Source organism: Nyctibius grandis, chromosome 5 (assembly GCF_013368605.1).
Source record: "Nyctibius grandis isolate bNycGra1 chromosome 5, bNycGra1.pri, whole genome shotgun sequence".
NCBI classification, from domain to species: Eukaryota; Metazoa; Chordata; class Aves; order Nyctibiiformes; family Nyctibiidae; genus Nyctibius; species Nyctibius grandis.
This window is the reverse complement of record NC_090662.1, coordinates 1429833-1442379: the sequence shown is the minus strand read 5'-3', so window position 1 is coordinate 1442379 and position 12547 is coordinate 1429833. Positions and strand designations below refer to the sequence as shown.

The 12547-nt window shown below is 48.9% G+C and overlaps 1 protein-coding gene across 2 annotated transcripts in view; it reads right to left on the bottom strand.

Moving 5' to 3' along the window:
* Positions 1 to 12547, bottom strand: part of AHCYL2 (adenosylhomocysteinase like 2) — a 122075-nt gene that overhangs the window by 31143 nt on the left and 78385 nt on the right. For both annotated transcript variants that reach the window (XM_068400882.1, XM_068400883.1), the window contains exon 2: positions 8690 to 8798. In XM_068400882.1, coding sequence (XP_068256983.1) covers positions 8690 to 8798 — 109 coding nt within the window. The remainder of the gene's footprint in view (positions 1 to 8689; positions 8799 to 12547) is intronic.

The following is a 12547-nucleotide window of genomic DNA, read 5'->3' as shown; positions in this document are numbered from 1 at the left end:
TCATCAAGTCCAACCTTTAACCCAGCACTGCCAAGGCCACCACTAACCCATGTCCCTCAGCACCACATCTACACGGCTTTTAAATCCCTCCAGGGATGGGGACTCCACCACTGCCCTGGGCAGCCTGTGCCAGTGCTTGACAACCCTTTCCGTGAAGAAATTGTCCCTCATCTCCAATCTAAACCTCCCCTGGCACAGCTTGAGGCCATTTCTTCTCATCCTATCACTTGTTACCTGGGAGAAGAGACCGGCCCCCACCTCGCTACACCCTCCCTTCAGGTAGTTGTAGAGAGCGAGAAGGTCTCCCATCAGCCTCCTTTTCTCCAGACTAAACACCCCCAGTTCCCTCAGCTGCTCCTCATAAGACTGCTGTTCTAGACCCTTTACCAGAAGGTGAAGGTCCTCTTCAGCAGAAGAGGCCCACCTTTGTACAACAGCACTACCCATGACAGCCTCAGTGGAGTTGGCCAATGTTGTGCATCGCTAGCAAATGATGTGCATGTGTGAAGGCATCACATACAACGATGAGCTCTCTTTCTTTCATGACACCAGAAAAGAATTGGTTGAATCTTTACCCAGGAAATGTTGCGTAGTCAAACTCAACAGCTCCTGTCTTTGGGTGATGTGTTGCTGCACGCGTGAGCTAGCTCCTCTCCCAGGCACAGTCTCCAAGAGGGAACGATCTACACCAAACATCCACTGTTCTACCCAACAGTCATATTGATTCCCAACTTTCTACCCCAATTCTGTGCCAAAGGAATTTGGCAGCACGAAGGGCGAGCGCTTCTTACGCAGTGTCATGGGGCGAATGGCATGGTGGAACCCATGCTCTTATCACCCCCGACCAGCGTTCCCAACGACCTGCAGCTTTCCAGAGGCATCCAGACCTCAAGTGAAGATTGATATTGAGAGCCCCTTCAGAGAACTAAGAGGCAAACCACCCCCCTACCCAGCATTTCAATACCTCAATGTTTTCACGCCAGAAAACCCAAACCAGGGAGTTAAACCCTTCCCCCCCAGCCCGGCCATGGCTTTGTCTCTCCTGCAGCACCCAGCAAGCTGATTACTTTCTCTTCTGGCTTGAGTGAAGCACTTGAACGATCCCAAGGAAAAAAAGCTTAGCGTTGGCACTGTCGGCGTGCCAGGCTCCCCGAGCCCCGCTCGGGTCTTAATCCGCTTACGGAGGAGAATTAGGCATTGCTGAAATTTCTCTGCAAAGGCTCCATCCTCAGCGGGGTGCGAAAGGCAAGTCCAACCCTGCAAACAACATGCTGACAGCAAGATATTTCTGAAGGACCTCTTGAAGGACCGGGAGCCTGGCTTAATAACAAAAGAACACCTTATATAATACCAAGCTCTTGTATATCAAGGACTCCAGAAGGATTAATTAGTTAAAGGAGGATTATTTCTTTGAAGACAGCTAATCTGTGCAGAGGTTTCTTTAAAACCATAAGTCTTGGTTCTGGGGGCTGATAGTAATTTTTTTAAACAAAAAAACCCACCTAGATGGTAGCCAGATTTTCATATGCAGATGGTTTTTACTGCTACATATGTATAATATATAACAGTGTGTATAGCACTACGGTAATTAAACTAATATTATTAGTGCAGTCTAATAGCGTAATAATATATACTAGTAAATATTGCCCTTGCTTTGCTGTAAAATGAAAGACAAGTACAGAAAGGAAAGGATTCTCGGCACTGGTGAGGCTGCACCTTGAATCTTGTGTCCAGTTGTGGGCCCCGCACTTCAAGAGAGATGTTGAGGTGTTGGAGCGAGTCCAGAGGAGGGCGACCAAGCTGGTGAAGGGTCTGGAGGGTCTGACCTCCGAGGAACGGCTGAGGGAGCTGGGGGTGTTTAGCCTGGAGAAGAGGAGGCTCAGAGGTGACCTTAGTGCAGTCTACAACTACCTGAAGGGAGGTTGTAGTGAAGTGGGAGTCGGCCTCTTCTCCCAGGCAACCAGCACTAGGACAAGAGGACACAGCCTCAAGCTTGGCCAGGGGAGGTTCAGGTTGGACATTAGGAAGCATTTCTTCTCAGCAAGGGTCATTAGCCATTGGAAGGGGCTGCCCAGGGAGGTGGTGGAGTCACCATCTCTGGAGGGGTTTAAGGAAAGACTGGACATGGCACTTAGTGCCCTGGTCTAGTTGCCATGGTGGTGTCAGGGCAATGGTTGGACTCGATGGTCCCAGAGGGCTCTTCCAACCTCATTGACTCTGTGATTCTGTGAATCTGTGATTCCTAGCACCTGTAATCTAGAAATATCCAATTAACTGATGGGAAAGACAGTCTCCTAAATATCATCTCAAATCACCCAAGAGCTGATTAACGAAAGCTTCATAACCAGGGCTGGCATTCCATAAAGCCACGTCGTATTTTAATATAAATTGTATTATTTCAAAGAGAACAAGATGAAAACAGCAGCAGGTCTCACGCATTGTTATCCAGTGGAAAAATGTTGGGGGGAAAAGGAGACGCTTGCAGCTCATGTCCTAACCCAGCAAAGACCAGGTCAGAGCCTAAATTCAGCAAAGCTCAGCTTTGCTAATATTTTAGATGAGGATCCGCTCACACCTGCAGTATTGGCATCGGTATGGGCAAAAAAAGGGGCAACCTGCCCCTGTTACAGCCCAACTAAAAAGACAAACCTTGTCTCTTTTCTGCACAACCTTTTGAAAGTTATGAAACAGCACGAGGATGAAGCCAATCGCCTTTAATTAAAGATATTACTGTTGTAATCTCATTTCAGTGCCCACATAATGAGTACGCGGTGCGTAATACACAGCGCTGAGGCTGATATAAACCAGCTGATCCCCAAAAATCTTTGTTTGAGCAGATAACAATTATCTGAGTTTTGCAGAAAGGGAAAGAACAGGTACCGAAATGTAAGCGATTTGCCCAGTGTGACACCAAAACATCCCCGTAACTGCAACGCTGAGCTGTCAGGTCGGTGCCTTTCCCTGGTTTCACAGAATCACAGAATGGTTAAGGGTTGGAAGGGACCTCTGGAGATGATCTAGTCCAACCCCCTGCCCAAGCAGGGTCACCCAGAGCACGTCGCACAGGGTCACGTCCAGGCGGGTTTGAATATCTCCAGAGAAGGAGACTCCCCCCTCCCTGGGCAGCCTGTGCCAGGGCTCTGGCACCCTCACACCAAAGAAGTTCCTCCTCATATTCAGATGGAACTTCCCATGTTTCAGCTTGTGCCCGTTGCCCCTTGTCCTGTCGCTGGGCACCACTGAGAAGAGTCTGGCCCCATCCCCTTGACACCCACCCCTGAGGTATCTGTGAGCATTGATAAGGTCCCCCCTCAGTCTGCTCTTCTCCAGCTGAACAGCCCCAGCTCCCTCAGCCTCTCCTCGCAGCAGAGATGCTCCAGCCCTCTGACCACCTCCGTACTCTCCGCTGGACTCTCTCCAGTAGTTCCTTGTCTTTCTTGAACTGGGGGCCCAGAACTGCACACAGTTACTCCAGATGTGGCCTCACCAGGGCCGTGTAGAGGGGCAGGAGAACCTCCCTCGACCTGCTGCCCACACTCTTCCTCACACACCCCAGGACACCACTGGCCTTCCTGGCCCCAAGGGCACATTGCTGGCTCATGGGGAACTTGTTGTCCACCAGAACCCCCAGGTCCTTCTCTGCAGAGCTGCTCTCCAGTAGATCAGCCCCCCTGGTCTGCAAGAGCAGATGCTGTAAAACACCACATCGCGCCCTTGGGCAGATAAACTACTCCCAAACGGCGCAGAAAACAATTAATTCCCCGGTGAGAAAAATTAGTCGTTTTACATGAAGTGGAACAACTACAGAAAACTGGCAGCTTATGGCAAATATGGATAAAAGACTTCTAATTTGAAGACTCAGATCAGCACGGATCGTTAGCATTTGCATTCTTCGTACTTTACGGTAACCTAGTGAGAGAGTCTTCATGTTCAACAGTGTCTCTGCTGGTTTTTCATAGAATCACAGGATGGTTTGGGTTGGAAGGAACCTCTAAAGCCCATCTAGTCCAACCCCCCTGCCATGGGCAGGGACATCTTCAACTAGATCAGGTTGCTCAGAGCCCCGTCCAGCCTGACCTGGAACGTTTCCAGAGATGGGGCATCGACCACCTCTCTGGGCAACCTGTGCCAGGGTTTCACCACCCTCATTTTTCCAGTTTTGATGGGAAGAAATAGCAAGAAACCACCAGCTGTTTGCAGAGATGCTGTTTCCACACCCAGAGGTCTCTTGCATCACTAAAAAGGCATCGGCACCTCCCCATCATTTTGGGCAGAGATGCTGGGACTACTGCCTTCCCACCAAGCATGTCTCAGGGAAGAGGCACTTGGGTTTCACTCACTTCTTCACTCATGCCCACCACCTCCAAACCTTGGGACTCCACACACCTCTTGCGTGTCCAGAGAAGGGCAATGGAGCTGGTGAAGGGTCTGGAGCACAAGTGTGATGAGGAGCGGCTGAGGGAACTGGGGGGGTTTAGTCTGGAGAAAAAGAGGCTGAGGGGAGACCTTCTCGCTCTCTACAACTGCCTGAAAGGAGGGTGTAGCGAGGGGGGGTCAGTCTCTTCTCCCAGGTAACAAGTGATAGGACGAGAGGAAACGGCCTCAAGTTGTGCCAGGGGAGGTTTAGATTGGAGATCAGGGACAATTTCTTCATGGAAAGGGTTGTCAAGCACTGGCACAGGCTGCCCAGGGCAGTGGTGGAGTCCCCATCCCTGGAGGGATTTAAAAGCCGTGTAGATGTGGTGCTGAGGGACATGGGTTAGTGGGACTTGGCAGCGTTAGGTTTACAGTTGGACTCGATGATCTTAAAGTTCTTTTCCAACCGAAATGATTCTGTGGTTCTTCCCCTCCGTTATCATCTCCTCACGCTGCTTCTTTTCCAGCCTTTTCCCATCCCAGGAGGGCTTAATGGGCTGTTTAGACTGTGCTACTGCTCAGCCCTACAAGGAGAATGACAAAGATCCACGCTGAGAGGCACTAATGGGATTTATCTACCCATCTTCCAACCATCCTGGGAACAGAAGTCTTCCGTCTTGACTGCCAGCCTAGCAGCTTTCATTAGGAGCGAAATATAATACTTTCACAAGCTAATTAATTGCAACTGCTGATGCTTTAGCAGGAGATGCTGAGTGCAAGGGGTGGAGGAGAATTCCCCAAAGTTGCTCCAAGTTCTTTCAGCTGTGAACGGGGAGCAAACAGGATGACATTAGCCAGGCTAATCAGCCTATTAGTCTTTAAAAATGACAGTCATAAAACATACCCTGCTGATGAGACATGGGATGGAGTTGTAAAACCTGTACAAACGTTGCGTTAATCACAGACCTGCATTAGAGAAGTCTAATCGTTAACGCCAGCTTAAAACACGCTACCAAAGATGAGAACATTACAAACATAAGCCAGGTGGCTTCCAAAGTGCAAACAGAGCCCGGGCTGATGTCTCTCTGGAGAGGACATTGTTCCTCAAGTTCTCCTAAAAGCCCTTTGTGTGGGAACACAGCCACTGCAGGGTGATGGGTCACCCAGGTTGTCCCTAACCTTGGGGTGGCTCCTTCAAGATTCTGGAGGAGGCTCCGGAGGTTCCTACTATGTGCAAGAAGCAACCCAAGAGCCAGGAAAGGAATCACAGAATCAACCAGGTTGGAAGAGCCCTCTGGGATCATCGAGTCCAACCATTGCCCTCACACCACCATGGCAACTAGACCATGGCACTAAGTGCCATGTCCAGGCTTTTCTTAAACCCCTCCAGAGATGGTGACTCCACCACCTCCCTGGGCAGCCCCTTCCAATGTCTAGTGACCCTTGCTGAGAAGAAATGCTTCCTAATGTCCAACCTGAACCTCCCCTGGCGAAGCTTGAGGCTACGAGGAGACAAAGAACAGTTGCTTGTTCCATAGGAACAAGGATGAAGCCATCGGACTGCGCGTGGCTTTCACCGTTTGTGTGCGCAGGATCAGATCACAACCTCCAGCAGTTGCATCTTCTGGAAATGGGCACCTGCATCTGCCAGGAGCACAGAGGACCAGATAACCACAACTTTTTGAGCAGTTACCGTTACTCTTCTAAACCTGGGTTGCTGAAAAACGTGAAAAGCTTGTAGGTCCTCATCTAGCGTGTTTTACAGGGACGTTCCCTACAGCTTCAACTGTCATGATCTACTAGGACTTCAGACAGGCATCAACTTCAGCCGTAGTTGCCAGCTACATCCATGCTGGGAAATAAAACAGAAGAGGGACTGGTCTCCGATGCTGGGGCTGGCCGGCGCATCAGAGCTCAGCTCACATCCATCCACACGCACAACTGGATGGCGTGGATGGTCCTGTGCGAGCCCATTGGCTCTGTCCTGCTTCCTTCAACAGCAGACACGCAGCTGGAAGCTGCAGGTGGCATACGTCCCCAAACACCCTCATACAAGCAGATGTGGGTGGACTACCTTCAGATTTGATTATCAGCCACAGGCTTTCAGCGTGCAGAATGGGACTTGTCCATGGCCAGCAAACTCTGCAACCAAAAACCTACTGTAGCTCACAGCACGTCATCCACCCAAACCAGAATTATTTCTTGTTATACACAAGGAATCACAGAATCACAGACTAGTTTGGGTTGGAAGGGACCCTAAAGCCCATCTAGTTCCAACCCCCTGCCACAGGCAGGGACACCTTCCACCAGACCAGGTTGCTCCAAGCCCCATCCAACCTGGCCTTGAACACTGCCAGGGAGGGGGCAGCCACAGCTGCTCTGGGCAACCTGGGCCAGGGTCTCACCACCCTCACACCAAAGAATTTCTTCCTCAGATCTCATCTCAATCTCCCCTCTTGCAGTTTAAAACCATTCCCACTCGTCCTGTCACTCCATGCCCTTGTAAAAAGTCCCTCTCCAGCTTTCCTGTAGCCCCTCAGGCACTGGAAGGTGCTAGAACGTCTCCCTGGAGCCTTCTCTTCTCCAGGCTGAAGAGCCCCAGCTCTCTCAGCCTGTCTCCAGAGCAAAGGGGCTCCAGCCCTCTGAGCATCTTCGTGGCCTCCTCTGGACTCGCTCCAACAGCTCCATGTCCTCCACGTGTTGGGGCCCCCAGAGCTGGATGCAGCACTGCAGGGGGGGTCTCACAAGAGCAGAGCAGAGGGGCAGTATCTAGCTGAGAGGGTCAGGGTAGGACGCACTTTAGAGCTCTCATGGTATCTGATGCTCCAAACTGCCAGACATCTACCCAGATTCTCCTCAAGCATGCAGTGACCTGTCAGTTATCCAAAAAACGCATCCATGTCATGGACAGGGACTAAGTGAAGGACTGTGGTAGAGCCTCACCATGAATGCTCCTTATTCCCCATAGCTCCGGCATAAAGGTAGACCTCTTCAAGGTCTGCAGCCAAACCGTGGCCACCAACGTGAACACCCATCTGAGCACTCTTGACAGCACTCCACCAGGAGTTTTGGTACACGTCACCAGAAAGCCCTGATCGTTTGCCTTCACAGTCATGAGCAACAGAGGAATAAATCCTCCTCCAGTTTCAAGTGGCTTACACCTCCATTCTTTGTAGCCTTGCATTGGAAGCTGATTTCTTCTGCATCTTCTTCAAGGAGCCAGGACCAGGAGGGAATCAGATGCATTAAGACTCCTCAAGGGATGGGGAATTGGATCCAAATTCCTTTCTGTGATGATCTCAGTTAGGACAGTAGCTGTAACCTTTCAGGCAGCAAGCAGTATTCCCTTCAAAGTGCCAAGGATCCCAATGGACCTATCCTGAACAATTTGAGAGCATCCCTGATGACCCCTCCTGAACAACCAACTCCTGAAGTGACATGAGCTCTCCAGCACAGCAGTGGTACTTAATGACATAATCAGAGACAAAAGAAAAGAGGACACTGGAAGGTGAGGTACGATACTGGTCCCACATGGGTGTTACTGGACTAGGGTAAATTTACCTGAAGGTGCCACTTGGGGGCATAATGTTTTACCAAACAGGCCGGTGACATTCCTACATGGAGGAAGTGCGGTGGTGCCGAGTTTCCTCAGCACTCAGTGGTCACAGCGACTTATCTGCTGAATAAAATGATGCTAGAGACTGCGAAGTGCAGGGCAGCTTCACCTTCTTCACCCAACGTCAAGGTAAGTTTGAGCAGTCGTCCTCTCAAAGCTGCACTCTTTCCTCTAAGGAAAAATGACAATTTCTACGAGAAGACTTGTTTTCAGGACTTTCTGGTGCTGCCTTTTTTTGCATCAGCTCAGGTTGTTTAGCCTGGAGAAGAGGAGGCTCAGAGGTGACCTTAGTGCAGTCTACAACTACCTGAAGGGAGGTTGTAGTGGGGTGGGAGTCGGCCTCTTCTCCCAGGCAACCAGCGATATGACAAGAGGACACAGCCTCAAGCTTGGCCAGGGGAGGTTCAGGTTGGACATTAGGAAGCATTTCTTCTCAGCAAGGGTCATTAGCCATTGGAAGGGGCTGCTCAGGGAGGTGGTGGAGTCACCATCTCTGGAGGGGTTGAAGAAAAGCCTGGACATGGCACTTAGTGCCCTGGTCTAGTTGCCATGGTGGTGTCAGGGCAATGGTTGGACTTGATGATCCCAGAGGGCTCTTCCAACCTGATTGGTTCTGTGATAACTGTACATAACTGTACATAAATGTAAAAGATTTCAGTTTGCTTTTAAATAACCTTAAACTTTTAATTACGACAATAAATAGGAACAATGACACACCTGAGCTGTAGCTATCTGTCGAGGACTGCGAGATGGAGCGGGAAAGCGAACGGCGGCCGATCTTCGTTGGGCGCTTGTTGAATTCTTGCTTTTGGTCAGCAAACTGGATCTGTTAAAAAAAAAGTAATAGTTAAGTCAGCTGTAAAAACCCAACAGTCTGATACAGAAGATTAATCCCAAGAACCCAAAGCCTTGAGCAAACACCGACACCGTCTCAGTTATGGGCTGAATCGCAATTCTTATTATTTAATCGGGGACAGGGTATGCTAAATTGCCTCCTTTGTTTAATTTCAGACCCTCCACCAGACGCAGCATTGACACATTTGTCTTTCAAATACCTGAAGCTCCTCTTTGAACCAGACTAATTAGAAAGCTCTGTCCCCGTTACACACAAACGTATTGTTCCAAAACGCCAACAATCAGGGTTATTTGTCGCAAGGGAAGCCCCATTAGGACCACCCAGAGCTGATGAGGGGACTGACCCATCTCACAACGTTTATTGTGATGAGCAGTATGAGATGCTCCCTGTTCTCTGTACAAAATACACACGGTGAAAATAAAAACACTTTGAGTAACGAACGCCACTTCCAGCAGCGCTCTATATTAGGACACATTTGAGATTAGATACATCGCTCAAGGCTGTTGTAACTGTTGGGAGCATGGACGCCTGGAGAACACAAGTATTTAAGAGAACACAACTTTATCCAACAAATCAAGAAATGAAGGATAAGGCATGTAAATGAAGCGATGCACAGATAGGCAAAATGTAATTATCCATGTTGGAGAGGAGGAACCAACTCTCATTTACCAGCAACACCTACAATAATCACAGAATCACACAGAATCCCAGAATCAATGAGGTTGGAAGAGCCCTCTGGGATCATCGAGTCCAACCATTGCCCTGACACCACCATGGCAACTAGACCAGGGCACTAAGTGCCATGGCCAGGCTTTTCTTAAACCCCTCCAGAGATGGTGACTCCACCACCTCCCTGGGCAGCCCCTTCCAATGCCTAATGACCCTTTCTGAGAAGAAATGCTTCCTAATGGCCAACCTGAACCTCCCCTGGCCAAGCTTGAGGCTGTGTCCTCTTGTCCTATCACTAGTTACCTGGGAGAAGAGGCCGACTCCCACTGCGCTACAACCTCCCTTCAGGTAGTTGTAGACTGCACTAAGGTCACCTCTGAGCCTCCTCTTCTCCAGCCTAAACACCCCCAGCTCCCTCAGCCGTTCCTTGTAAGTCATACCGCAGCAACGGGTGTAACATGAATATTTTGTGGCATTTTGTGTCCACTCTCTTTTTTAATGGAGCTCATTTCATCGCAACCAATTGTCATGGATGACAAACAGCAACCTGCTCAACCCGAGATGAAGAATTAAGTCCGTTTCCATTTCAATCATCACCGAGGACTGAAGATTTCAGACTCCCCATGAACATTTACGAAGCCCCAAGACCAGCAGCGGGTTTGAGAGCAGCCAAGCATGCCCATGCTCAGCCCTCCCCGTGTTATGGCTGCGATAACTGCCAAGCCAAGAGATAAATCTTTATTTTAAGTCAGCAAAGCTGATCTGCTCCAAAGCACGCAGAGGACAGAAGAGAGAAGTGAAGAAGTGTCACTTTTATCTAGGCACTTTTAAGGGGATAATGACATTTAACATTGGTATTTATAGAAGAATCTCTTTCTCCAAGTGTTTTACTCCTGCTCTTGGTTGAAAGGAACACCAAGAAGGCCAAATAATCAGTATTTCCTTATTATAAACTGCCCAAGTGCAGGTTTTCACGTAATCCAAACACCTCCTCTTACAGATGAGTAGTAGTGATTTTGCAGCAGAAACTCAACCCTTCCGTACCCCGTTGACGTGCACCTCGGGTTGAACTTGTCTTAACGCTTCTCCGCTCACATCGGCACCAACCTTCACCTTGTGACCCCAAAGGGCTTCATGAGCATCAGATACAACTCGACAGACACTAAAACTGCTCGGAGCCCACCTGCCTCGCCCAAGGGACACGGTGTGTCTCAAAACCACATCGGCAGCTCAACATCTCTTTTAATTCTCTCTCTACGTGGCTATTGGGCCATATTTAAGCTTTCAGGAGAACAGGCTTATTGTTTTAGGAACTATTTTAACTCCTGGTGCTCATCGCTTCGTAAGCCAACCACCAACGCTCCCAATTCATTTACGATTTGTGCTAAATCTGGGGGAAATTGGAAACACAACTCCCGATTGCAAATTTCCTTGGACTTCGCTACGGGCATAAACTGACTCAAGCTGGTGCAACGGGGTTAAATATTTACATCTCCAAAATACTGAAAGCTATTAATTGAGTCATTAACTAACCCCTTGGGGTATTTTAGTGTTTAAGGCCAGGTTGGATGGAGCTTGGAGCAACCTGTTCTAGTGGAAGGTGTCCCTGCCTGTGGCAGGGGGTTGGGACTAGATGGTCTTTAAGGTCGCTTCCAACCCAAACCAGTCTGTGATTCTATGATTTTGAGGAGTGAGTTTTGTTTAAAGAAGTCACCTAACCAGGAAGAATTTGATCCCGTTCTGAGAACTCAAGTTCAAGCTCAGTGGTTTAAGTAGCAGCACTTGACATTGCACTTGAGATGGGCTGGTGATGCTATAGAGCTGGCACCCGGCTTTTTGGGCCAGTAAGGGAAAGAAAAAGGTGTTTGGGGTCTCAGGAGGCTAATTCAGAGCCCCCTGTGAAGCCAAGTCTGAGCTGGCCTGGGGACAGCCAGCCCAAGCTGCTGGGGAGCAGGGAAAGGTCCTGGGAGAGGATTAGCAGCAGCACCTGAAAACTCTTTTTTTTTCTGCTAATCTTAAACCAAACAACAGAACGACACCGGATCAGGAGACTCCCAGGGGAGGGGAGAAAAAGCACGTCAAACTCATATTACAGTCAAGAGTTGCGTTGTGGATTAACACCTCTGATCCCGGTGGGATGGGGTCTTTGCACACACACACCCCCACTTTTTTTATTCCTTTTCTAAGAAGCTGTTGGCCCAAAATAACTTCTTTTTTTTTTTCATTTAAAACAAATCCCTTGACAGCTGAGCAGCTTCATCAAAGCATCAAGTTGTTTGTGCGAAACAATGCTCTTGGCAAAGTGAGATACGCTGGGAGTCTAACAAAGGGTGAATAATTTGCATCATAATTAACATTTTCCTTTCGCACATCATCTCTTCCAGGACACTCAATGCAGCTACTTCAAGCAAGATGGTAATATCAATAATTGCATTCAGAGCTCTTGAAGTACCTCCATATGCAACATCGATAGGCAAGAACATGCCGAAAAGCAAAACAAGTCATGAGCCAAATTAGGCAGAACTAGAACTAGACTTTATAATAAACCCTGCCCGAAGCCCCTTCAAGGGTTTAAACCTTTTAAACGCTGCCACAAGCTGGGTTTAGCTTTCGCTGAGCACAGCACTGACTGGCAAGAGGCATCAGAAGAGGAGAACGTCAAGAAGGGGCGTCTGCCAGGTGAAGGCTCAGGTCTCCTTTTAGCTATCATTGACCCTTCACCAACATCTTTTGACTTTATCCTTCAACCAACAGAGAGACTGGGCACGAGTGGATGCTGGAATTTGATTTATTTGAGACATCACCTTCATCCAGTGCTAAATTTTGCTATCACATGGACATGTGAAGGGTACAAAGTGCCACAGGAATATACCCTTAAACCAGTTTCCACAACACATCTTCATTTTAGAGTTGAGACTTCAGCAACGCACACTTGATCTAGCCAGAAGGAGAAAAACCAGACCTTGCTTACCCACAGAATCACAGAATCACAGAATCAACCAGGTTGGAAGAGCCCTCAGGGATCACTGAGTCCAACCATTGCCCTGACA